The 20879-nt window shown below is 57.0% G+C and overlaps 5 protein-coding genes across 14 annotated transcripts; 3 read left to right on the top strand and 2 right to left on the bottom strand.

Moving 5' to 3' along the window:
• The first annotated feature begins 542 nt into the window (after window positions 1-542).
• LOC148317895 (DELTA-sagatoxin-Srs1a-like) lies at window positions 543-2185 on the top strand. Its single transcript, XM_088285059.1, has 3 exons — window positions 543-682; window positions 1535-1643; window positions 1724-2185. Exons 2-3 carry the CDS (start codon window positions 1543-1545, stop codon window positions 2148-2150), a joined length of 528 nt encoding a protein of 175 aa, XP_088141185.1. The 5' UTR covers window positions 543-682; window positions 1535-1542; the 3' UTR covers window positions 2151-2185.
• A 78-nt stretch (window positions 2186-2263) lies between these two features.
• LOC148317894 (C-X-C chemokine receptor type 1-like) lies at window positions 2264-4262 on the top strand. Its single transcript, XM_088285055.1, has one exon. The coding sequence runs from the start codon at window positions 2672-2674 to the stop codon at window positions 3743-3745; it is 1074 nt and encodes a 357-aa protein (XP_088141181.1). The 5' UTR covers window positions 2264-2671; the 3' UTR covers window positions 3746-4262.
• On the bottom strand, window positions 3082-7898 carry LOC148317892 (uncharacterized). Its single transcript, XM_088285056.1, has 5 exons — window positions 5480-7898; window positions 5335-5409; window positions 5029-5133; window positions 4681-4837; window positions 3082-4488 (listed from the first exon to the last, which is right to left on the bottom strand). Exons 1-5 carry the CDS (start codon window positions 5514-5516, stop codon window positions 4212-4214), a joined length of 651 nt encoding a protein of 216 aa, XP_088141182.1. The 5' UTR covers window positions 5517-7898; the 3' UTR covers window positions 3082-4211.
• Window positions 6081-7580, top strand: ccr10 (chemokine (C-C motif) receptor 10). Its single transcript, XM_088285252.1, has 2 exons — window positions 6081-6443; window positions 6593-7580. Exons 1-2 carry the CDS (start codon window positions 6388-6390, stop codon window positions 7578-7580), a joined length of 1044 nt encoding a protein of 347 aa, XP_088141378.1. The 5' UTR covers window positions 6081-6387.
• A 148-nt stretch (window positions 7899-8046) lies between the features above and the next one.
• Window positions 8047-20158, bottom strand: LOC148317891 (SRC kinase signaling inhibitor 1-like). 10 transcript variants are annotated; one of them, XM_088285046.1, is made up of 19 exons: window positions 19971-20158; window positions 17573-17817; window positions 15673-15699; window positions 14209-14401; window positions 13875-14004; window positions 13602-13779; window positions 12565-13358; window positions 12418-12507; window positions 12293-12333; window positions 12098-12118; window positions 11731-11939; window positions 11441-11616; window positions 11244-11374; window positions 10884-11031; window positions 10614-10797; window positions 9681-9948; window positions 9420-9559; window positions 9213-9350; window positions 8047-9036 (listed from the first exon to the last, which is right to left on the bottom strand). In XM_088285046.1, exons 2-19 carry the CDS (start codon window positions 17792-17794, stop codon window positions 8899-8901), a joined length of 3228 nt encoding a protein of 1075 aa, XP_088141172.1. In that variant the 5' UTR covers window positions 17795-17817; window positions 19971-20158; the 3' UTR covers window positions 8047-8898. The 10 variants fall into 10 exon arrangements, with proteins under 10 accessions (XP_088141172.1, XP_088141168.1, XP_088141173.1 ...); XM_088285042.1 differs by having other exon boundaries at window positions 19988-20156; XM_088285047.1 differs by lacking the exon at window positions 19971-20158 and adding an exon at window positions 18851-18938.
• Window positions 20159-20879: the final 721 nt, after the last annotated feature.

Genomic DNA, 20879 nt, shown 5'->3' with positions numbered 1-20879 from the left:
TTGAACGCACAAAGCATGAAGAAGCGGCAAAAAAAACTCACACGACATGCAAGCGTGCATCACGTGAAGCTAAGGCATGAAAAATACACACAAGTTAAACGCACACGCAAAAAACACGTCAAGTAAACGAGCATTGGACACAAAAAAAAAAAAAAGCAACCGAGAAACGTTCGGTCAACACGTCAACTGGTCATGAAGCGTCCCGTCTGCTTTTTGTTTTTCCGCTTGTGATGATTGGCGTCGTCAACGGCGACGCGGCGGGCTCGCATCCGTGACACGCCACCCACCAGGTCAGCGTTTTGCTGTGCCGCAAAAAAAAAAAAGCCCAAACACACCGAACAATGTCTTGAATGCAACAAGTTTCAATTCATCCGACGTGGACACGCCCCTCGGCGGGGCGGGGCAAGAATGTCCCCCACCCGGTTGCGTTCCGGTCGAGCGAAACCTCGCCAACGGTCGCAAATGAAGGCGCAGCACCGGCAGGAATGCCGGCCCGACCGGCAGGGCCGGCCGGCAAAACAAAAGCGCGTCTGCGTGTGCGTGCGTGAGTGACGGCGCCCCGATGGTGGGCGGAGTCAAAAGTCGGCTTCACGTACGTCCAAGAAAGCAGCAGCAACGGCGGCCACAGTTCAGGAGTTTCCAAGGTAGTCAGCACCTGTCGCCTGTGTCGCCGTCGTTGCAGGTAAGCCGCTTAGCCGACACACACACACACACACACACCCCCACACACACACACACACACACTTTTGTCAGGTGCGACATCCTCGCTTATGTTGTCTCTTCACACTCTCCAAAAGTTTGTCAAGTTGCTCGTCAACCCGAAAAGGCTGGAGTCGCGTTCTTTCTGTTTGCGTCAGCGTCATTTCACTACTTTTTGGGCCAACAAGGAGCCCAAAGGACCGATCAATGTCACGGGTGTGGTTTTGGTTTGGACGCCAAACACTGCAAACTTTTTTTCAGTTAAGCGCTTCAAAAGACGTACGGACGGACGGACGGCGTCTCCTTTGTGGCTTCCAGATTTGTGGGCGGGGTTATCACAAGAACGGCACTCGCACCGACACGCCGCTTCGGTCGGTCCCGATTGTCTCCTTGCGCAAGTCGCAGGCGTCGGGCCAGAAACGCCCAACGCCAATCGGATCAAGTTCCGATTTGGGCTCCCATCGATCGGAAATGCCGAAAAGTGGAAAATGGCTTTTTCGTTGCGATGACGCGACACGTTTGGACGGCTCTCCTGAAAAGTGACGATATTCGGCCCCGCCCGCACCCGCGACGTGGGCGCGGGTCAGGTTTTGCTGGCGAGATTAAAATTGGACGCGGCAAAAATTGGCCGGCCCGCAACTTTTCGGCGCTTTGGCTCGACGCGTTTATTTTGAAACTCAAATCGGCGCGATGGAGCGCACCGGCCGAAAACTTCCCGACGGCAACGACGCGGTCGCACTCGATGCGACAAATTTGCGCCGTCCGCCATTGACCAAATGGCAACGCCGGGCGGAGGCCGACTTCCGCAAAGTAACGGCGTGACTGTTTTGTTCAGAGGTTGCCATGGAGACCGCCGAGGCTTTGGCGGCCAGCCAAAAGAGTCGCAGGAACGTCACCATCGAGATCACCAACCTGACCAACGGCTACGTGCTCAAGCGCCCCAAGTGAGGCTCGCGCTCGCTCGCGCTTTGCGTCGCGTCGACGGCACCACGCCGTCATCTTGTCCGTCATGGTGTCTCCGCAGGGTGTACCTGGAGAGCGGCGACTGCCACAGCCCGCCGCAGCCCACCGTGCGGCCCATGCGCACCGAAGTGTGCAACTTCAACAAGACGGACATCGAAGCCTCGGGCGCGGTGGGCGTGCTGACCTACGACCTCTGCGAGCGGCAAAATGTCACGGCCAAGCTGGCCATCCTGTTCTCCGTGCCCTACAACTACAGCTTCTACAAGAACTGGATGGGCGTCGGCATCTTCCCCGTCGATTGCGAAACCGACGACAAGCTCTACGACAAAATGTACAACAGCAAGAATCTGTCGTGTTTCGCGCGCCAGGAGGCCGACGGCAACAGCCTGACCTACGAGAGCGGCAAGATGGACGTCAAGGTCACCATGTCGCCGATGGGCAAGGCCATCATGAAGGTGGAGCTGTGGGACTTGCATTTCCACCCCTGAACGCCGCGCCCGCGCCCGCGCCGGCCATTAAACAAGTAAACGAGACACGTTGTTTCGCGTCGTGTTTGCCGCACGCTCACGTCAAAAGTTGCCATCGCGACTTTGCTTCAGTGTCGCCAAAAGAAAACCTCTTGAGTGTGCTCCTGCGGTTACCATGGGAACGCACTCAGGAGGCGCCACGGCAGGAAGTGGGCGTGTCTTGAAGGAGGAAGCGCGTCGCAACAGGAAATTGGCAAAGCGGCGAAAGACGTGTCCTACGTCCGACCGTCCCGCTCTCTCTCCAGGCGACCCGTCAAAGGTGAGTCGTCGCTTTTCGGAAAACATAAATCCGTTTCCGTTTGTGTTAAGCATCAACTTCCCGTCCTCGGTTGTTCCAAAAGCTATTTGTCGTGAATCGCCTCATTTACAAGACGGCGGCAAAGCACTACTTTGCTCTCAACTCATTTCCGTTGAGTTCCTTGGCACCCGGCTGACGCTTTTCGCGAGATTTTTTGTTTTTCCCGAAGGCGACGTCCGCCGCCATGTCCATCTTGGTGCCCTTCGATTACCGCTATGACTTGGACGCGCTGAACGAGTCGCACGGCGCCCGGTCCAACCTTTCCGTGTTCGCGGTGGACCCCGACACGCTTTCGTGCGAAGTGCGTCCGCTGGGCTCGGCGGCGGCGGCGGCGCTCAGCGCGCTCCTGGCCGCCATCTTCCTGCTGGCGCTCCCCGGGAACCTGGTGGTGGCGCTGGTGCTCGCGCGGGGCCGGCGCTCGCTCACCCCGTCCGACGTGTACCTGTTCCACCTGACGGCGGCCGACGGGCTGATGGCGCTGACCGTCCCCTTCTGGGCGGCGGCGCTGACCCACGGCTGGATCTTCGGCGACGCCACGTGCAAATTGCTCAGCCTGATCTTCGAGGCCAACTTCTACACCAGCGTGCTGTTCCTGGCGTGCATCAGCGTCGACCGCTACCTGGTCATCGTGCGCGCCAACCGGCCGCAGAGGCGCTGCGGCCGGTTGGCGTGCGGCGGCGTGTGGGCCCTGGGCGCCGCCCTGGCGCTGCCGGCGCTCTTCAACGACGCGGCGCGGCCCGACCGCGACTCGGCCCGGACGACGTGCGCCGAGAGCTTCGACGTGGGCAGCGCCCCTGTGTGGAGGGTGGCCACGCGCGCCCTGCGCCACCTTCTGGGCTTCGTGCTCCCGCTGGGCGTCATGCTGGCGTGCTACGGCGTGACGGCGGCGCGGCTGCTGCGCACGCGAGGCTTCCGCAAGCACCGCGCCATGCGCGTCATCTCGGCCGTGGTGGCGGCCTTCGTGCTGTGCTGGACGCCGTACCACCTGGCCACGATGGCCGACACGCTCATGAGGGCCGACCTGGTCGTCTTCGACTGCCGGGCGCGCCGTTCGGTCAGCGCGGCGCTGGTCCTCAGCAACGGCCTGGCGCTGCTGCACAGCGCCATCAACCCGCTGCTCTACGCCTTCGTGGGCGAGAAGTTCCGCAGAAACACCAAAGCGCTTCTTTGCAGGAAGGCTGGACGCGAGCGCCCGTCGGGCTCCAAGTTCAGCAGGTCCACCTCGCAGACGTCCGAGGGTCACGGCGCCGTCGCGTGAAAGACTCGCCGCCCGGCTCATTCGGGCCACATGAGAGAAATCTCGTCGTGTAAGTGAATACAAATAAATCAATAAAAAATAAGGAAAAAGACATTTGACAATCTTGACTTCAAAAAAAAAAAACGCGTAAACCAAAAGCCAGAGATGAAAAATATACTCCAAAAAGACAAACCGAAAACAACCACTCAAAAATCATCAGGCAAAATTTGGGGATCAAAAATGACGACTAAAAAACAGACACTGCTCAAAAATCCTGCGTCAAAAAAATAAAGCAGCCACGAAAAATCACCACAAATCAAAAATCGCAACTGAAAACTACAAAGCAAAAAATAAGAATCAAGACGCCACCGTCAAAGAACGAGTCACTCAAGAATCGCGACTCCAGAATCGGCGCTGACGAGCTACGTCTTTGTCCGAATAAAAGAGCCACTCGCCCCAAAAATCGGGTGTTACCTTTTTTCTCTTTTTATTGGCTTCTGGCGGCGACGTGTTTTGCGGTCATCGGCGGGCATTTGGCGGCGGCGTAGACCAGCAGCGGGACGAGAGCGACGGGGGCTAGCGTCAGGCCCACGACCAGCCGGCGGGGCGCGTCCTGCGGGGGGCGCTCTTGCGGCCGGGGGGGGCAGCCGGCAAAGAAGGCCGAGTGGACGCGCAGGAAGGCCGAGTGGGCGGCGGCGTTGGGGTAGTGGCAGCCGCACCAGTGCGACAGGCTCTCCAGGCACACGCTCAGCTGGTTGTAGGCGCTGCGGGCCAGAGATTTGGAGAGCGTGGACGTGGGTCGTTCCACGAAAAACGCCGGCGACCTTTCCCCACCCGCCGATCACTTCATAAGGATTCTTCGGAAACTATCGAGGTTCATTCATCTCAACGTGGCGACGGAGAAAGGGCGTCATCGGCACACATTGATGACATCACCAGTCGGTGCCTGGTCTTACCCGACGATGTGGTCGAGGACGCAAAGCGAGTCGGCCTCCAACGTCGCCATCTGCTGCTCAAACGAGGAAGTGCAAACGGCCGCGCTCAACTCGACCAGCGCGTCGACGCGACAGCCGACGCCGAGCAGCTCGAAGTCTTCGACGTCCTGAAAGTTTTCTGCATACACGCGCGCGCGCGCACACACACACACGCACACGCCCCCCCCACACACACAGACAGAAAGAGAAAAACAAAATCGCGCACACATGTTCAGTGAAGCAAACACATTGACGTTCACGCACGAGGCGCGAGTGACCGGTTGCAACACGGTGGCACCTTTTTTTTTTTTATTTATGTCTAAAACTGACCGTCATCTTCGGTGATGACGTCTTCCTGCTCCAGTTCGTCCTGGACTCGAATCCGCTCGTCTTCTGATCGGCTGCCTTTTTCCTTCCCCACCTGAGGCAGCGCATCTGAACGAATCAAAAGGGCAACTTCAATAGAAATCCCTTTATTGTCGAAGTCGAAGAACAAACATGACGTCTCGAAAGCGAAGACGCAAATGCGTCGATTTGACACAATTCAAGTCGCGCGTGTTCATGCGGCGTGGCGGGCAGCGTCCGGAAGGAGACGCGACCTCATGACGTCATCAGCCAATCAAAAAAAGTTTTCACCTTGCTCCACGACGCTTTTGTCAGTCGGCTGGACTTTGACTTGCGTTTGCTGGAGCGTGCGCGCGCTCAGTAAACCTGCAAAAAAAAAAAAAAAAAACAAGTGACAACAGCAACAAAACGGCAAACGGCGAGCGGTCGCACTTACCCGCGACGACAACCACGACGAGCGGCAACCGCGCCATCAGGATGCCCACGCGCACACGCAAAGAAGCAGCCGAGATCCGGTTGGCTTCGGGAGGTTATCTGGCGACACTGTTCGTGCGTGTGTGGTGGTGGTGGTGGTGGGGGGGGGGGATTGAGAGAGAGAGATAGAGGAGGGGGGGCGGACTCAAGCCAAGCCCCCTTGAGTCCGCGCGTGCATGCGTGTGCGTCTCTCCATTTGTGTCTGGGTGTGCCTGTTTATACAAGTGCGTGAGCCCGCGCGGGTCTCTGTGTGTTTCTATGTATGTGCGTTTGTGTGAGCGTGCGCGTGTTCTCACACACTGTCGCCACTTAACGAGGGAGGAAATCGCTCAAGAGGTTCTCGGGGTCTCTGAGAGCCAACAGGAAGTTGAGGTGCCGCCCTTCGCCCATATCGACGCCACACACACGCACGCGCACACACGCACGCCCGCACGCACACTTAGTGTGCTTTTTGAATTTATTGCAATTCAGTGCTGCAAACCTCGCACACGTTGCGTCAACTTCACTAATGTCAGTCAAAAGAGATCTTACAACACACGCACGCGCACACACGCACGCCTTTTTAAAGTGCAGGATGTTCGCGTGTGGCAGCAGGAAGTGTGGCGTTGGCCTCGCTGAAAGACGTTTTGCGAAAACTTCCCGTTGACCTCGCGTCAACAAGCGAACGAAACTTTGCATTGTGGCTTTTTTTGTTTTTTTGCGGTCAAACGCTCGCTGGGTGCGACGACCTCAATGGCTCGTCTCCGATCTTGAACATCGGCTCCACTTTCGCGACATCTGGAGGTCAGGGGTCAGCAAAAGCCACCGCCCGTCAGGTCACGAGGTCGCCAAAAGCGTCCGCGTCCCGATTGGCTGACGGACGCCGACAAGATGGAAGATGACATCGACGTCTTGAGCACAACTCGGCGAGACTGCGAGACGCCAAGGTCAGAATCGACAAACTTTCCACACGCTCGACTTTCACTCAAAATTTGTGAAAATTGTTAAGAAACTTGAGATTCAATCTTCAATTGAGTTTTTCTTGCCGCTGTAGCCAACGTGTCGACTTGCTAACGCGCACGTGCGCTTTTGTCAGGATGTCGCGGGGCCACGGCGAGCATTTTTCCAACGCCGACGATTTTGCCGACTACGCCAATTGGTCAGCGGAGAATTGGCGGCAGGCGTCGGACGACGACGACGACGGCGCCGACTGGTGCGAGGCGGGCGAGCACGAGTCGGCCATCAAGGTGTTCCAGACGTGTCTCTTCGCCGTCATCTTCCTGTTGGGCGTGGCGGGAAACGCTTTGGTGATGGCGACCTTCGTGGCGTACCGCCGGCGCGGCGCACGCTCGCCGACGGACGCCTTCCTGTTTCAGCTGGCGCTCGCCGACCTGCTGCTGCTGCTGACGCTGCCGCTGCAGGCCGCCGACACCAACGTGGGCTGGATCTTCTCGGCGCCGGTGTGCAAGGTCGCTCGCGCCGTCTACGCCGTCAACACGTACGGCGGCCTGTTGCTCCTGGCGTGCATCGCCGTGGACCGCTACCTGGCCGTGATCCCGCGCAAGGACTCGCCGCGCCACCCGGCGGCAATTGCGAGGACGGCGGCGGCGGCCGTGTGGCTGACGGCGGCGCTCCTCAGCCTGCCGGAGATCCTCTTTTCCGGCGTGGTGGGCTCCGGGGGCGACGCCTACTGCGGCACGCTGGCCGGCACCCGGGTCAAAATGGTCGCCGACGGCGCCGCCATCGCGGTCTTCGCTGTGTCCTTTGTGGTGATGGCGGCGTGCTACGCGGGCATCGCTCGCGTGGTGTGGGCGGGGCGCGGCGGAGGCGGGGCCAGGCGGTGGCGTCGGCAGCGCACGTTGAAGCTGATGGCGGCGCTGGTGGCGCTCTTCGTGCTCCTGCAGCTGCCGCACAGCGTGGTGCTGTCCGTCAAGATGGCGCGGCCTCTTTGCGCCCTGCTGCTGGAGTACGTCACGCGCAGCCTGGCGTACGTCCGCTGCTGCCTCAATCCTGTCACGTACGTGCTGGCGGGCCAGCGCTTCCGCCGCGACGCGCTCCGCCTCCTCGGCCGCCACGTCATGTGATGCAATTCCATGTTTTGCATTTCAGTTTTGTACTTTGGATCGTATTTTGATGCAATCGATTTCAAGCGTCCTGATCTGATTAAAACGATTCTCACGCAATCTCATTCCTTCTGTAGGATTTGGATTCCGTTGGTTCCAAACAAATTCCAAAACCATAAATTGTCATCCGATGACTTGTAAGCTGATACCATGCCAGTCCGTGCAATGTAATGTGATTACACGCACGTCTTCCACGCCTTCTAATGGGAGCGTCGACGTCCAAATCTCGGTTTCGGGACTTGTCGATGGTTTTCTCGGCCGCGTTGACGTGCGAGCGGTTGCGTTGACGAGCACACTTGCGCGTCAGACGAGCCGCTTCATCTTATCGTCACGAAAGACGAGAAGAAGGACGTGGAAAAGTCCGCGGTTGGCGCCGGAATGCGTTGGGGCGACGCGTCACGAGGGACCCACACAGCGAGCATCAACATTCCAAGTTGCACACCAAACTTTTTCTTTTATTGCCACTTTTAGAACCATTTAGGAAAAAAAAAAATAATTCTATCGGACTCTAGAACACGCTCGTGTTTTGACCACAGAGCGGTGACGTCACTTTTGTTATTATGATGACAATTATTCATATCACGAGTTGTCAGCGTGCACGTGTTTACAGTTTGCATGCCACTTTTCTCCTCGATGAGACGACAGACAAATTCAACTCCACGGAAGCGAAAGATGGCGGCGACAGCCTGGAAACAAAATGGCCGACGGAGCTCGATGGTCGTCAGATAAAAGAAAAACTCTGGAAATCATAAAAATTATAATTGACACCGTCGATGTCTCACGTGCGTATAAAAATAGTAAACAAGTAGAAAACATAGATGGCATTTGTCTTTTTTTTTGTACGTCTTCAGAGCACAACAACATCGACATGTTCTAAAGTCTACATCGCCGCGCCGCCTGTGACGTCATCACGGACCTCCGCAAGTGGGAGGGGCTTAAAGGTCGGCAGCGGCGGCTCATGTGACTACAGATGAATTGTCATGCAAATGATTTGAAACGCCGATCCGGGCCACCAAGTGGGACAGGCCAAAAAGGATCCTTTGTGCTTTTTGGACTTTACTGGCTGGGCAGCTTTGCATCTCTCGTTTAGTCTTTTTTTTTTTTTTTTTCTTTTAAGTTGGAAGAAGACGACAAGAGGTGAGAAGTAGATTATTGCACGTTAGCACGAAGCTAATTCCAAACAAAGACGCAGAAAGAAACGAAGCCATCTGGCTTCCAGAAGGCGAAGAAAGTGAAAGCGGCGGCGCCCCCCGCTGGCCGTCGAGCGCCACTGCAGCTTCTAGAAGTGGAATACCTGCTGCTGGCCTCCCGCCAACGCTTGGACTTCCTCTTTGGACTTGCGGGTTCCTTGTTCCAGATGTTTGAGGCGGGCCGCCACCGTCGGACCTTTGACAGACACCGGCAGACCGCCGACCACCTGCGAGGGAATGGGACGGTTAACGGAAGCAGACGCAGCCTAAACATACAGCTGCATGGCTGCCATGTTGGATGTGGCAAAATCAGAATGATGTGAGGAGACATTCCCATGCAGCAAACTATTTTTATTTATTTATTATTTTTTTATTTGCTTGGACTTTGCCGGACAAACGCTACCTCCTTGTCAACGCCGTCGTTGTCGTCCCGGAGGCCCGACGCCGCCACGACGGGCGGCGTGGAGGCAGGGCGGGGCGCGTCGGAGTGGACGGTCCGCCTCAGCTTGACCAGAGTCACGGGCAGATCGCAGTCGTCCATCTTTGAAGGCGGCACAGACGACGACGTCAAGCCGAAAGTCGACGGGTGGCCCGCCGGCCACAAACTCACCTTGGCGCTCTTGTTGTCGGCGGCGGCGGCGGCATCGCGGTGTGCGGCGAGCGCCGACGGGAAGCTCCGGCGAGGCGGCGGCGGCGGCGGCGGAGACTTGGACGGCTTATCTGAGCGGCAACGGGACACGCCTGCGTCCACTGGGGACACACGTGAGGACCAAAAGTCAACCATTTTTGCATTTCACGTGCTTTCTAAGTGAGCCCAAATTTGTGGAGCAGAACATTGACAGGATCTCAATTTTTTTTTTTTTCCGTCTACCTGAAGCTCGCGGGTAGGTGGCGCCCTCCATGCTGTTGAGCTTCTGCGCCACCAGCTGCACTTTGTTTGGCGGCGGCTGCTCGCCGGCCGCGACGGCCATCGTGGGTTTGGGAGGCACGGCGGGTTTGCTGACGTTCTTGGCGGCCAAGTCCAGGGCGGGGATGGCCTTGAGCAGCTCGGCCTGCGTCTCCTCCAGCAGCCGGTTGATGTCCTGAGCGCTGAACTGCGTCAGGCTCGCACGCTTCTCCGCCCAGTCGCGCTCCGCCGCCTGGCACGGGTGGCACACGCGTCACCTTCATCTTCATCATCGTCATCATCATCATGACAGCTCTTTGAAATAGCAGAAGTGAGCGAGCGCCGCCACAAACGACGATGATCACAAAGCACCACAGAAAGCTCATCAACTCACTTTGCGCCTCGCGATTTGCATTCCGTGACAACTCTCGTCGTCTCTCAAATCGTCTTTTGCCGTTGAGGCGAATGGAAATGCAATTGATACGTTTTGGACAAAAAGTAGAAAAAGGACAACAAATAAAAAATACAGTTTGTCCATCGTGAGTTGGCGAGGGGGCCATCGAAACACAAATGAAAAAGACGAGTTTGCGAAAGTCATTTCGGTCAACGAAAACAATCGAAGCCTGCGAGTGTCTACATGTGCTGCTCCACAGTTTGTGTTTGGATAGCCATCGCGTGAAAGGTTCCAAAAAAAGGCCGCCGCATAGTTCCCCACCAGGGCCGTTGTGTGCTAGCATTTTAGCTCGCCGCGACATTCCGACGGCAAGGCGACGATACAAAGTGAAATGGCCTTCGTTGTCCGTTCGAGCGTTCGAGTAAACTTCAGCTGGACGAGACAACGAGCAGCTTCAAGGGTCGGTTGTCTCCTAATCTGTCGCTTGAAAGAAAAAGAAAAATGGACAAAATGGGCCGACTCACCAGCGTGACATCGGCGGACACGTGCGCGTTGACGCTCTTTTCAGCCCCAACGCGACTTCGGAAGCTGAGCGGAGGCGTCTTGTCGGGCTCAGGAGCGCAGCTCGCCACGCGGCCGTCGCCGGTGTCGTCCGTCGGGCCGCCCGCCGGGCCGCCCGCGTCTTCCTGCTCCTTCTCGCCGGCCTGCCTGCGCGAGGCGGAGAGTGCACGTCGAGCGGAGGAAAGCAAGGGAAGAAGTGCGGATGAAAGGCGCGAAGACGCCGTCGCGCTTACCTTCGGATGTCGCTGAGCGTGTCGCGCACGTTGTTGCATCGTTGCAGCAGCGCGTCCAGACGATGAGGCTCCTCCTTCAGGAACTTCACCGCCTCCACCTCCACGCGCAGCACCACGCGCATCTTGCTCCGCAGGCCCGGGAACTGGCCTGGTGTCGACGGAGACGAGGGAGGGAGGAGCAAGAGGAGAAGCGCGAAGGGGGTGGCGGGAGAAGCGAGTCGTTGAAGAAGACGCCAGGGTGGAGGAGGGGAGAAAAAAGGGAAGATGCCGAGGAAGAGGACGTTCGATGCAGTGCTTTGAAGTCGATCGACGACGTACTCGAGTAGTCAGCGTCCGGTACTTGAGTACTCGATTACTCACTCTTGAGGCTGCCGAGCGTGTCGGCCAGCGTTTTGAGCTCTTGCGCCTTCTGCCGCAGGTCCTGCTGGCTCACCGGAAGCCGCGCCGCGCTCGACGGCTTCTGCAGGTCCTCCACCCACTGCTCCAGGTCGCTGGCAGGCACCGGGTCAAAGGTCAACGTCACGTGGTGCAGGAGGGGAGCGAGGCGGCGTACTCACCACAGCTTGTGCACGAGCATCTCCTCCTGGTTGAGGTACTTGAGACGTTCCTCCTCCACCAGGAGGCGCTGCCGCTGCAGGGGGTCCTCTTGCGTGCGCGCCGCGTCCAGCATCAGCACGCTAAGCTCCGCCTCTGTCTGCCTCAGCAGAGCCACCACACAATCCTGATTCTCCAGCTGACCACACGCACACACTTTAGTAGGAATCATCACACGGTCCCAAACTCACACACTTTTACTCTCGTCTTCCAACACACGCGCACGCGCACGCGCAGGCACACACGCACACACCTGCATGTTGCGCAGCTGTGAGAGTTGCGTACGCAGCGCATTGGTGCTTTGCTGCAGGCCCAGCAGGTGGCGCTGCATCTGCACGCGCGTCACAGTCAGCGGTTGGCTGGCGGCGGCGGCGGGCGCGCTCGCGGGTGCGCTCGCGGGCGCGCTCGCGCTCGCGCTCGCGGGCGGCGGCATCAGCGCCAGAGGACCGGACGGTGTCACCGCTGAGACAGAGCAACAGAGAGTCAGACTTTCGCCAAACGCCACAGCTGGGACTGCAAACGACATTCAGGTTTACTGACGGACATTTTGATGTCATTCATGCACACGCACGCGCACGCGCACGACCACACACGCCAATGCAGACAGGCTTGATGTGTACCTTTTTTTTTAGCAGGTCCAGCTAGAACAAGAAGCATGAGCAGCAGTTACATGCTAGCAGCAGTTAGCAGAGGGGAGGTGCGCAAGGGTACGCTACACGTTAGCATTTACAAGCTAGCTGTCGGTGGTTGCGTACTAAGCGCAATTAGCGGCTAGTCGGCGGCTACATGCTAGCAGTTCCAATCATTTCACTTACGCTCGGTTCCTGAGCCGTCGCTGGCCGACTCCATTTTTTCCCTTCGGAAAACACAAACGGGAAGGAGACAACGATTGAAGTGAGGAAGCCAAAAAAAAAAAAAGAGGAATGAAGGGATGACTTACAGGCCGTGGTCTTCAGGTGCTCTGCTGAGGACTCGCTGGAGCAAACCGGTCAGGCTGGCGATCTGCTTCTCCATCACCTCCATGCGCTCCCTTCACACAAACGCTCATCATCATCATCATCATCATCCTCATCTTCCTCTTCCTCACCTGGTTTCCGTCTCGTCTGCCCTGACTCCGCCCCCGTCTCCTGCGGCCACCGCCAACAGGCACAGCTGCTCCGAGGTCAGCCCTCGACCTCGGGGACTGTCGCCGCCCGCGGATGACATCACAGAGTCGCGGCGCCGTTCACCTCTGCCGGGAGAACCGCGGGACGGCAGCGTGCTGGCGTAAACCTCGCGCGCATCGGGAATCTTCTGCGGCGAGGAGGGCGGCGCCCCACGCAGGCCTACCGCCAACATGGACGCCGCGTAGGTGTCCATGTTGTAAAGGGCGCCGCCCCCTCTGTAGAGGCCGCCGCCGTCCATCAGGGAGCACACCGTTCCGCCCGCTCCTCGCCGGTACAAGGAGCCGTAGGGGTCGCTCCGGCTGGGAAGCGGCGAGTGTGGCGGCCCGGCGGGCCCCAAGCGGGCGTCCACGCCTAGGGCGAAGGGGTCAGCGTAGATGCCGCCCCCCCCGCGCTCGTCAGCCCGCAAAAGCATCACGCCGCGGGCCCCGCCCACCTCGTCGTCCGGCTTCACATCGCGACGTTCCAGGATGGCACTGGAGGAGGCGCCGAAGGCCGGTGGCGGCGAGTGGTGTGCCAGCGACGCGCCGTGGTGGTGGGGCGGCGGCGGCCCCGCGTACGAGGATGGACGGACGCCGCCGCCGCCGTAGAGGAGCCGTGTCCGCGATGGCGAGCCCTGTGGTGGCGAGGACGAGGCGGAGCGATGCTGCGAGGACGCGGGGGGTGTGCCCAAGCGCCGGCTGGGGGGTGAGTCCTGGGGGGTGTACACCATCTCGCGCTGGACACACACGCAAAATGCACAGCAGGTCTCTTAGAGCGAATCCGAGCAACGTGAAGGCGCAAAGAGTAAAAATGGAGGGTGGGAAAGAAAAAGCAAAACTAAGGAAAGGAAGAAGGCAACAAGGAAAGCGAAGAGATGCGAAGGATGAAAGGACGGATCACGGCCGCCACTGGATGGCAACCGGCCCTTCCGGGACCTCGTTGATGCGATGATGTCACAGCGTGAGGCGAGGCGACTCACCCGGAGGTCGCCGTTGGCCAGCAGCTGCGAGTTGTGCCGCTGACCCGGGTAGGTGCCGTAGACGGGCTCCTTGCAGTAGATTTTGATGACGCAGCGGTCCCGAACGTCCCGCGGGTCCTCCAACTCGTAGAAGACGTTCCGGCTCTCGTCCTTGATCAGCAGCGCCGTGCTGGGCGACCTGAAACGCCACGGCAAACGTTTTTAGACGGCGGAGCGAGAGCGGGCCTCCCGACGTCCGCCACGTGACAAGGTGGCGCCGTCGCGCGAGCGTACCTGAGCGCGGCCATGCTGAGCCGCTGCGGGAACATGTGCACGATGAGCGCGCGCAGGGTGTCGAGGCTGCTCAGCTCGTGCGTCAGGTGCACGCGGCGAGTCTCTTCGCCGAGCTGGAGGAACAGCATACCTGCTCGGCGCGAGGGAGGAGGGAAGAGGCCAGAATGGAAGGAAGAAGAAAAGGAAGGACACCAAGAGGAAAACGTAGGAGTGAGGAAAGGAGAAATGGAAGGATGCAAGTCGGAAAGATTGAATGCGGGCCAGCGGGAAGGAGAAGAGGAAGTAAGGCGGCGTGGCGATCTCCGTTTCCGGGTCATGTGGGGGCGGGGCCCACCTGGCGCGTGCAGCCTGGCCTGGCCGCCGCCCGCCGACGATCGGGCCAGCGGGAGACTTTGGCGCAGTCGGTTCATGCGGCTGAAGGCCACCGGAAGCTCGCGCTCCGACATCACGTCCAGATGTTCCGTCGACCTGAAGGGAAGTCGGCCGCCTCGCGTCGGGCTCTGGCCGCTGGCGCGCGGCGTTCGACTCTGCCGCCGCCACCGCAAGCCACGAGACAACACGCAATCGTTTGCGGCCACTTTGGTTTTGTCGACTGAAATATGGCCGCTGAAAATCCCTTTGGAGGATTGGGGGACCGTCTCACGCCAAAGGGATTTTTTTGAGCGCCTCAAAAGTTAAAAAAAAAAAAAAAGGTGGTGAGTCGGGATGCGTGAATGTCATGAGCCTCACGTGCACGCGCATCACTGTTCATGGCCGTCCTGCAACGGGAACGGAGCGACGCCGACAGTCAGAATGCGATCCTCCGACTCGGGAATTGTGATTTACGAGGCGGCGCCATATCAGCGGGCGAGCAGCAGGACCAGTCTAAATCCTTCAATCGTCGAGCCGGCTCGCCGGGACTGACGGGTTCGGGTCGAGTCCTTCCCTCACAAACGAACGACGTTCCGAAAGCGAGCGATTGTTTTGTGCGAAGCGCACGCGCCGTCCTCGTTTCCAATATGTTGCAGCTTTTCACGCGTCCGGTTCAACATTTGCTTTCGGAAGGCACCAAATGGAGCAGAGAAAAGGAAATCCACGTCGGCGGTAGCGCACGATCGTCCCGCGTGCGATATTCCACCCTGCCAGCTCGCCTGCAGAGCCGTTACCATGACAACGGCCCTCTTGCGGCCATATTGTCAAGCGGAGTGAAGGATTAGCTTCACTCACTCTCTGTCAAGTCATCAATTTTGTCTTGCCACACTTTTTGCCACTTCGCCGCACATTTTTAAGCAATCGTCACTTTTCCGGGGTTCTTTCTTGCGCGCCGTCGAAATGGAGAGTTGTGCACCTTCGGTGCAGTACCACGTCGCGCCACAACATTCCGGTCGGCAGCACTGAGCTCAACGGCGAAAACTTTTTTTTTCGAAAATCAACGATATTGGCCTGTGCACATGGAAGCGTAGCGCTGCCGCGCGCGCACACACAAACATGAGTGTGTCATTGTGATGAATTTCATCCTCGAACTTGACAAGCTTCGCGTTTGAACGACAAAAGCGAGTGCGAGTTACTTGCTTTGTTTTGCCAAATGCTAAATTCTTCATTCGCATATTTCAATGTGAACTTGATCAACTTGAAAGCCGATTTGATTTTTTTTCCCGCTTCGTGAAGCAAAATAGAACCCACCGTGTGTAAGGTGGGGTCGCCGTGGCAACGGAGGCTTCTGCCATGTTTATTGAGAGTGGCGAGCGGACATGACGGGCGCAAATGTGATGAAGATGAGGCACGAGGCAGAGAGAGGACGAGAAAGACGAGCGCTGACCTTGAAGCTCCAGTAGTTAGCTTGTTGCTGAGGAACAAGAACGACAAGAAACACAAAGTCAAACATTTGCCGCTCGCGACTCCGCAAGTCAGAAAAGCGTCCGGCAAGTCGTCGGAGCGCTTCAACCAAAGTGCGCCCGTTCGACCGTGACCACGTGGTGCCGGTGACGCTCGTTTTTCCGCACACTCGTACGACAACTTGGACACTAGTAAAACGATGACAACAACAATGGCGCTAGTAGCTGAACTCAAACAAACAAGGAACGAGTATGCACTTTGAATTTCAATGAAAATGACATCAGCGTGTGCCCAAGTGCCACCACGTCCCCCCCCAAAAAAGTCACGCAATTAATTGCCCCCATCGCGCACCAAATCAGCCAAATGACGGCTTGGACCGTGAAAATTAGGAAGCTGCTTTCTCAAGAAACAAGTTTAACGAACGTACGATTGATTTGGAGCAGATTTGGGAAGGAAAAAAATTAATCAGATCCAACACAAAGCATAATCACACTGGATAAAATTTCAAGTGGGGCTGGCCACTGAAAAAAAAAAAGATCCATGTCGTCCTTTTTTTTTTTTTGATTTAGTCCTCCTGTCCAGCAGGTGGCATCACATTGCAGCAGTTTGACACATCTCTTTTGCATCAGACAGAAACAACGCGTTCATTGTGGGCATTGAAGTACTTTTAGTATCGGAACTTGGTATCGGTGTGCACGGAACAGTGAAAACTTGTACTGATCTAATGAATAAGTCAATAAATAAATCAACATTTTGTCCCGTGAGGACCGCTTAACATGCTGGCTTTGACATGCACGCCAGGAAGTGACATGATTGGCTTCCACACACACACACACACACACACGCAAGCAGCCATCTTTGTACACACCCTTCCTCTTCCTCTGCGGGCAAACACACACGCACATGCACGTCTTCGCTCCAGCAGGTTGTCCCCGCGGCAACAAGCACATGCAGACCTATCAACGTGTGTGTGCTGTCCTCACACACAACATCAACATGATGGCGGCGGCGCTGCAGAGGAGCGTCCCTTTTCCCCCGCCAGGACGAAGCACGAGCGGAGACGGTTACCGTGGTTACTCAGTCGTCCTCCCTCTTCCTCCTCCTGGCGCTGCATTTTTCCCCAAAACGGTTTGCCGCGCCGGAATTCCTGCTGGTGGCTTCGTCGCTACGGCGGCGCCTCCGAGGCGATCTTCATCCTCCTCAACACCCCCAACCCCCGCCCTCCTCTTCCTCGTCTCTCGCTCTCTCAGCTGTCTGTCACCGTCTCTCGCTCCTGACTAAAAGCCCCCCCGCCCCCGACGATCGGCATTCACGCCTTCATGTAACGTTGACCCCGTAACGCCAGTTAGAGAACGTCCGTTACGTAACGCCGGCTGGCACAAAATCACCAGATGGCGACCGCGCGTGTCAAGCCGACACACATTTTGCGTGACGCCAATTACGCCGGGCACTTGACCCTTTTTCGCTCGTCAGTCCCCCGCCCTCCGGCTGCGATCTCGGCAACGTTCCGGCCTGGACCCTGCGGGCTTCTTCATAGAAATTATTGGCCTGTTCCAGCCCCTGCCCCCTCCGCAAAAAAAGGCGTCCAGGCAAGACACCGCCGCAGGAGTGACGCTAACGGCAGAAATTTATTTCAACGTGATGAGCCGGCTAATTTATTCGCACCTTTACATGACGCAAATCAACCAAGTCGAATGTGCATGTTTTCACAAGAGCCTTACTCCAAGCGTGAGGGCACACGCTGGACTTTCGAACGAGTAGCGTCCAAAAAGCCATTAGGACATTTCTTGCACAAGCTCGTCTTGCGTTTGAGGACAAAGCGCGTGCGAGTAAACGCAGCTTAAGCCGGACGCCCCGTCGGGCGGTCACGACGACGAGCGTACCTGTCGTCCTCGAGCGGCGGCGCCCCCTAGCGACATCTCGTTGCCGGCGTCGGCCTGGCGGACGCCGTTCAGGGCCTGCGCTCCGTCGGCCGCTGGCGTGTCGCGACGCCGCTGCGGCGGGGAGGACGCTACCCCTCCGTTGGCGGCGAAACGTCGGGCCCCCCGGGATCCGCCCGGCGTGTGGCAATCCGGCGGGAATTCGGCATCACTGGCGGAGATCATGGGAGACTTTCTCTTCTCTCGACCTGGATGGGAGGCGAGAGAGCGAGGCGGCGCCGTCAGAGGCAGAGGAGACATCGCTTCGTCGCTAACCCACAAGAGACAGGTGTGTGGCACAGGTGTTCAACTGGCGGCCGAAGGCCAGATCTGGCCCGTCACATCATTTTTAAGTGGCCCGCCAAAGCGAATCAAGAAAATCAAGTTTCTCGCAAAATCCTGTGCCAACATTTTTAAACCTACAGTCAATGGAGAGTTGGGCTGCATGCCCCGCCCCCTTTTCATGCCTGCCCCAAAAGCCATTTTACTTCCACTTTTTCTGCTTCTGCTTGACACGAATGAATTAAGCGTGTTGCGCAGCAATACACGTTTCTGTCGACAGGGAGAAATGACACTCCTTCAAGAGTTTTGTGTTTTATCAGTCAGACAAAAATTGGAATTTTCCTGTTGAGAGAAATTGACAGCATTTGGACAATTTGAAATCCATGACCCAAATAGTTCCCGATTATTTTGATCACCGATTGGTTGCCAATTAATCGTGAGCGTGAAAAAAAGCAAACATAAAACGAGTCAGTCCCTTGAAGTGTCTGCAGTTGACGTCGCTCCGTCGCTCCATCGCTACACTGCGAGCGTTCCCGAAGATTCCGCGCGCGCCACGCATGAAGCATCCGCGCGCACGCTCATGCACGTTTGGTGCTGCTAAATCGACTCAGCGGCTCGACAGAAGCGGCGGATTGGAGGATTCTTCTTCAAAGAGAATATTTATTGTGAACCGGCGCGACAAAACAAGCCAGCACGTGCAGCTGTGATCAGTCACGTGAGCGCGCGCACGTTCAAACAGCACTCATGTGACACGCCTTCACGTGACGTCAAGTACGCAACGGCAGTCAAATCAAAAACGTCATCATGTCAACTTCATGTAACGACAACACATGCACGGTCACGTCATGCAACGCGCATTCACGCAAAGCCAACACATGCGCGTGCGCGAGTGGTGCACGGGCGGACTTGTGTGAAGACGAAAGGCAGCCCGGCGGGGCGGGGTGGGGGGGGTGACTGCACCTGGCACACGTTGCGTAGCCGGGAGGCGCCCCCCGCTGGCCGAGCGCCTTCTTCATGTCTGGTGAGCCGCGCTGGCGCCCCCCTCCCCCCCCTCTTTCCCTTTCCTCCACTTGGCCGCCCCCCCCTCCCTCCCTCGCAGCCTCTTTAATCCTCTCTGGCGGAGAATGAAGCGCTTCTATCGCTTCTGCACTTTTCCTCTTCCTCTTCCTATCTGAGCGCTGCACATGTCCCCCCCTCCCCATTTTCCAATGATGCCGCTTTCTCGCCACCCTGCGCGGTGTCGCAGTGCCCACCGCCGCTTCCCCGCTCGCTCGCTCGCCAAAGGAGTTTGCGGAACGGAGATCGAGAGCCTCGTCGTGTGGCATTCCCATTTTCAGCCGCGTAATAATTCACAACTTTTTCGCCATTTCATCTTGGAAGTGTGACCTTGTGTCAAGTGCCACGTCTCGTCCAATTGTAACGAAAGTACCAAAAATACTTCGTCGTAAAGTAAACGCACGTTCGATCCCGTCTATACAGAAATAAGAAATATCTTAATGACCACTAGGTGGCGTAACACGTATTTCGTTTCGGCTGAAGATGATCCAATGTGAAATCTTTCATCCTGCTTTTAGTTTTTGTGCGTGCAGAAAGCGACGGCTGCAGGTTCCTTTCATTTGAGGATTGTTCTTGTGTGGAAGACAACTTTGTTGATTGGGGGGGCAATTTGCTTCCAGTAAAGGCAAAGATCACTTTGTACAAAATGTTTGTCTCATCCATTGCTCTTGTTCTCTCTCTGACAATGTGTTCAAAGACGTTTGCATTACTTTTAAAAAATTGGAAGCGCTGCTATAGAAAATGGAATCTTTGAGACAAGTCTGCCAGATTTCTCGATTGCAGAATTGCGCCGACCAAATGAAAAATGCCAAAAGACACCGCGGTCGTGCCAAAGTGGCAGCATCACGCGCTCCCACCTGAGGGAAGCAAGACGCAAAAAAAAAAAAAAAAAAAAGAAGCGCTGGCTCACTTCCTGCGGTGTCGCATGACCGCGCCGCCGAGAGACCGCGGAGACGCGCGTCAACGTGAGCGCGCACGCGAGAGAGTCGGCACAAGTCCAGAGCGGCGACAAAGTTAAGAATACCTGCGGCGGCTACATGCCTGGGAAGGACGAGTTGCCCATTCCGAGTGCGAGGGCGCCTTCTCCTCCTTCTCCTCCTTCTCCTCCTCCTCCTCCTCCGCTCGTCGCCGTTCACGCCGCGCTCCTCATCGTCCCGCCATCTCGGTGGCGCCGCTTGTGTGAGCCAGCACGTCTGCTAAGATGACAGCGGACGTAGAATAAAGTCCGCTTTTATGGATAACCCCCCCACACACACACACACACCACCGCAGCCTCTTAAAGGGCCGACACCACATCTGCACCAACTTTGAGCTCAGCGCGCACACACACACACACACCTGCGTTTATGTGCTTGCACGTTTTTGCATTACATTGGATGTGCGTGTGTGTTTGCGTGTACACGTGTCTGCGTACATGCGTTTGCGTCTTTCTCTCTGTGCGTGAGGTTGTATACACATGTTCCCACCAGCATGTGTGCGTGCACGTGCGTGTAGATGGTGAAAGAGGGGACCATGTTTTTTTTTTTGGGGGGGGGGGACTTTCACTTTCGCTTCATGTTGTTTTTGCCAATAAATGAATCATGAATCTCATCACAAACAAACATGCAGCGAGTGTCTGTGTTTGCGTTTGTCAGAATTCTCACTTGGACACACAAAACATCTGCGACGTCACAATGAGAGTATTGGCGATGACATCAGCGGTCACGTGACGTGAAGAGGAAGCGCAGCAATGACATCATCATCACGGGAACTGGTGAAAAACGCCATACAGCCAATCTAAACTCACTTCCTGTTAGCCTGTCCCAGCACAGCCACACACACACACACACACACACACACACACGCAAAACACGCGCACAAAAAAGGCCAATCTGTATTATGCTTGAACGCTATCAATGACCATCGGTGCAACTTTTTAACCAATTCTTACGAA

This window comes from Idiotropiscis lumnitzeri, chromosome 20, assembly GCF_059441095.1.
Source record: "Idiotropiscis lumnitzeri isolate Australia: NSW breed Sydney's pygmy pipehorse chromosome 20, RoL_Ilum_1.0, whole genome shotgun sequence".
NCBI lineage: Eukaryota > Metazoa > Chordata > Actinopteri > Syngnathiformes > Syngnathidae > Idiotropiscis > Idiotropiscis lumnitzeri.
The sequence above is the reverse complement of the archived record's forward strand: the minus strand, read 5'-3'. Positions and strand labels throughout refer to the sequence as shown.